A 5,000-nucleotide genomic window follows, 5' to 3' on the forward strand; every position below is an offset into this window, starting at 1 on the left:
GTGTGTGTGTTTAGTCTGCGTGTTAACAGACACAGCGTTCCGTTAGGAGACTCTTCTTGACACACGGCTGAGAGCGAACGCGCGTCCTGACAGCTTGTATCTATTCTGCATCTAGCTTAAGGCAAGACCCAACTTTTTTTAGCAAACATTTTTGCTTCTGGTGGTCCCTGGAACAAAAATATTTTGAGATGGGGGTCCGTGTGGCCAAATATATATCTTTTTGGGGGTCCTTGACATGACAAAGTTTGGGATTCACTGATATAGCAACATACGTTTTTCTTTTTTTTTCAGATTTAGAAGACATTTGTAGAGTCGGCCTATAATATCAGTGCTTCTCAAACTTTGTCATGTCAACGACCAACAAAAAAATAATATGTGTTTGGCCGCGGACCCCCACCTCAAAATATTTTGTTTCCGGGGACCCCCCGGAAGCAAATATCTGAGTTAAAAATGTTCACTCTGATTGATTGATTGATTGAAGACTATTAGAAGTTTGCATAGGAAAAGGTACAGTTTCATGACGGTACAGTTCACTGGTACAAGGTCTACTAAAAGGAGATCCTAGAAAAGACTAAGCTTATTTCCACAGGAAACCATTAAAGTATCTCATATAACATGACAGACGAATAGAACACAGTACTATGCAGTAGAACTTGGGTCTTGCCTTAAGCTAGATGCAGAATTGATACACATGTCCTGACTACAGCCCCCCCCCCCCCCCCCCCCTTCAGCCCTTAGAGACACACAGTTTAAAGACAACTCAGTTGTTCCCTTTCTCTCTCCCCCCTCCCCTCCCTCCCTCCCCCGGGTCAGTCTGAGAGTGACGTGACATGGCGAGGTGGCGGCTAGCTGTTACATTCCTATGGATGTGGTGGTGAGCGCTGCGTGATGGGCCTGCAGTCACCACCACTGGTGTAACGTTTGCTTAAGTACCGTACTTAAGTACAATTTTGAGGAATCTTACTTTACTTGAGTATTTTCCAATTTTCAATGCTTTCACTTCTACTCCACTACATCTCAGATGCAAATGTTGGTACTTTTACTTCGCTACAATTATTTGAAAACTTTAGTTACTAGTTACTTTGTAGATTTTGATTATTATTACAAAACATACTGTAACTTCTTCGGCCCTATATATACATTTTGGCCATTTGGGAATAGCCGTTCGACAAGCTCACAATGTGTCGCATCCGTGACGCATTGTGAGCTTGTAGATCGGCTATTTTCAAAATATGTTTTTACTTTTTATACATTTTATTTCATCCATTTGAAAACTTGTAAAATGGGACATTCTGCATAACATAACTTTCTTGGTACTTTAAGTAACACTTTGATACCAATAACTTTCTCCTTTCACTCAATTGAATGTAGAATTCAGGAGGACTTCTACTTGTAAACAGAATATTTCTACACCGCAGTATTGATACTTATACTTAAGTACGAGTACTTTTCCCACCGCTGGCAGTCACCACTGGCGCTTCGGGCCAACAAGCTTTTGGGGGCTGCTGGCACGGGCCGCCGTGCCAACACCGACTTGGCACTGGCCGTGCCAACCCGACCTGGCCATACACTCACTCTCTCAGCCCCGTGTAGCAGCAGCAGCACGCTGTGTGTGTGTGTGTGTGTGTGTGTGTGTGTGTGTGTGTGTGTGTGTGTGTGTGTGTGTGTGTGTGTGTGTGTGTGTGTGTGTGTGTGTGTGTGGCCCAGCGTGTCAGCCGCCGACGCAGGGCACCCGGGGACAGGGCTGGCCGACGTGAGCTTCCCCTCGGCCAGCCCACCGTCCTCCTTGCACGTTCTGTCTGTCTGACAGAGAGACGGTGCTGTTGTGTCAGAGAGCGGAAGGGCTCAACCTATGTGGCCCCCGGAGGGGCCCTGCCCATCAACACTGGTCGTGGAGCTGTTGTGTTGTGTTGTGTTGTGTTGTGTTGTGTTGTGTTGAGTTGAGTTGGGTGAACTGCACCTACCTTGTGGTTAGAAGTAAGGTGTGTGTGTATACAGTGTATAATATACACACTATACTGTATGTACGTATATAGATGGTATATATAATAGTAGTATATACCTTGACTGTATTATATGGTATATAATTGTGAAATGCAACTAATTGGCAGCATTAAACTGTGTTTTAACCACTTAAAGGGGGCATGACATCAAAAAAATCAAAAAATAAATTGTGGCTTTTTTCATGTTTCCTGACCTCAATTACACACAAAAAATTAACATTTAACAAAAGGCTGTGGTTGTAGGGGAGGGTGTATCACCTTTGATGTCGCTTTCCACTGTGTTTGTATCGTTCCAATTCACCATTTACCAGTTAAATTGTTGCGTTCACCCTCACCTACAACCACACCCTCCCCATGGATGATGATGTGTATGTCCAGAGGAAAATTTACTCACTTTTCTGAGCCTAATTATCCAAATAAAACTATAGATTACAGAAAAACCACTGAATGTTGAATGTTCAGTTTTTTGGGGTCAGGAAAAAAAAGCCACAAAGAAATATTGTTATTTTCAAAAAGATATATATATATTTTGATATCATAAGACCTTTAAGCCGTATTTCGAAAATAGCAAAAATAGCAAATTATGAGCTTGTACTCTAGATCTGCAATTTTTTGAAAACGCCCTAAAAATAATCTTCGCCTCTAACGCCCAAAATAGGGACAAGGCGTTGAAAGCGGTAAATGTGGCCTGATGTTTCCACTCGCAGGCTTCTATTTCGGTGTGTTTCCGTTCCTAAGAGGCTCTCACCTTGAGTTGAACCCAGGTGACTCTGGTGGATGGGACGGGGGTTGCTGTTGCCCGTGCTCACGCCTATCCGCATGGAGCGCTGGTAGCGCTCGATCTCCGACAGCCTGTCGGAGAACTGCATCTTCTGGGGGTCCTCCATCTTCACTCGGTGCCCTGTGGTGACGGAGGGAGGGAGGGGCGGAGGAGGGCGGAGAGAGAGGGGAAGAACAGCCAAGTTACCACCTAGTACACACACAACAGAGAACAAACACGGGCAAACTTTTTATAATTTTTTCCACAGAAAGTTTCTCCTCCGGCCCGGGGGCCGGGGACAGAAATAGCTAAAAACAATAACACGCGCTGTGTTTAAGAAAATATTTCCTTCTCTCCTCGATAATTGGCTCATGGGATGTGACGGTTTGACACCCCCCACCCCCCCAACCCCCTCCTTCCCTCTCTCTTCTTCCTAGAATGAGCCGACCTTGAATATCCCCCGCTGTTGCTCATAAACATTAAGTTGCACACGAGGAGACGCCGTGGCTCGTGTTCCTGGGCTCCCAAACAGAAAAATATTATTCGTTTTTGGGAAACGGACCTTGAACTACTTCTACGTATTGTTGTACTTATACCCAAGCTGCCACCTGCGTTCTCTGGGTACGTCCGGCGATAACGATGTCATTAGCGGACGAAAATAGGTCCTCCAGGCTAGGCTTTTTTCTTTTTGGTGGGTGTGTGTGTTTCTCAAACTACAGGGCCAGTTAGGAAACTCCAGTCCCAAGCACCTACCAGCACTACTAATTATTTCGATTTCGTAATCTTTTCCACAAACGTAAAACCACTTGTAACTCGGTGTTCAAGGCAGAGGGGGTTAAGTGTAAGTGTCCTTAATCTTCGCCATCTTCTGGCTTTAACAACAGGATCTCGGTGAGTGGAAGAATTGCCCCCGCAAACCCCCCCACCCCCCCCCCCACCCCCACGCAACACATTCATGTCTCACTGACACAGCACTTAGTCAGAAGGTAACACCCAGACGTGCCTACCAGACCTGATACTCATCGTCTTAAACACACCGGTCAGAACAACAGTGTGTGTGTGTGTGTGTGTGTGTGTGTGTGTGTGTGTGTGTTTGTGACGTCTGTGTGTGCGCGTGTCCGTGCGCGTGCCTAAGCTGAGAGTTTGCTCTGAGTATAAGTGAAGCCTATCTCCAGTACATCTCAATCCCTCGCTAAACCGTCACAGTAAAAACCCCGGTGTTAATTGAATTATAAAAGTGTAGATACAGATGGAACCGCCCCATAGAACCAATGAAAAGAACTGATATTTTGACTTCAAATGCCACACATACAGTATACGTAGTATGTCAGCTCGCACGCGCACATACATGTACGTGTGTGCAACGCCGCGCGCGCGTCCCCACATGCAAACGCAGACTTAAATGTCGGACAGGAGTCCGGATGAGGCCTAACTATATATGCCTCTAATGGGTGGGAGGAAGAGATTTTAATGTGACTATCAATGCACCAAAACCTGTGTAGCGTGTGTGTGTGTGTGTGTGTGTGTGTGTGTGTGTGTGTGTGTGTGTGTGTGTGTGTGTGTGTGTGTGTGTGTGTGTGTGTGTGTGTGTGTGTGTGTGTGTGTGTGTGTGTGTGTGTGTGTGTGCGCTCGCATGTGTGTGTGTGTGTGTGTGTGCGCGCGCGTGCGTGCGAGGGCGAGCGCCGGCCGTACCCAACATGTATACATTCTGTGGTTTTCTCGCTGGCATCTCCACAGAGTAGCCCTAATGCGAAGTAATGGCTGGATTTGAATATTTTATCACTATATAAAGGGGGCAAGGCAGACGGACCGATATGGATTTTGTCCGTCCTTCTCTCTCCACTGACCCATGGGCAATATATCTTTCCTCCTCAGGTTGACCCATGGGTAATGTTTCCACTCGCTTACCGCTCTGTCCATTTGGATGATGCCCACCCCGCCGCGCACGCACTCCCCTCTTTAGGAACAATATACTATAGAGATATCAACCTCCCCCTCCCCCCGCAACACTCCCATACATCAAACACCCCCGCCTCCCCCCACCACCTTTTGGACGCAGAAGAATACACACGTACAGTACAGTACAGTACAGTACAGTACAGTACAGTACAGCAGTGGTTCTCAACCTGTGGGTCGGGACCCCCAGGGGGGTCGCCAAATTATTTTGGGGGGGTCCCCAGATGTTTAGCTAAATGTTAACATTGTTTTCTCACTCAACAGTAAACAGACCAACATAC

The 5,000-nt window shown here is 46.4% G+C and overlaps 1 protein-coding gene across 3 annotated transcripts in view; it reads right to left on the reverse strand.

Moving 5' to 3' along the window:
* The window catches only part of runx3 (RUNX family transcription factor 3), a gene marked incomplete at both ends in the record, with an annotated part of 84,538 nt that overhangs the window by 22,142 nt on the left and 57,396 nt on the right, over nt 1-5,000 (reverse strand). For all 3 annotated transcript variants that reach the window (XM_080751330.1, XM_080751329.1, XM_080751331.1), the window contains one exon: nt 2,752-2,904. In XM_080751330.1, coding sequence (XP_080607456.1) covers nt 2,752-2,904 — 153 coding nt within the window. The remainder of the gene's footprint in view (nt 1-2,751; nt 2,905-5,000) is intronic.

Source organism: Nannobrachium achirus (assembly GCF_963921795.1).
Source record: "Nannobrachium achirus genome assembly, chromosome: 20".
Taxonomy (NCBI): Eukaryota; Metazoa; Chordata; class Actinopteri; order Myctophiformes; family Myctophidae; genus Nannobrachium; species Nannobrachium achirus.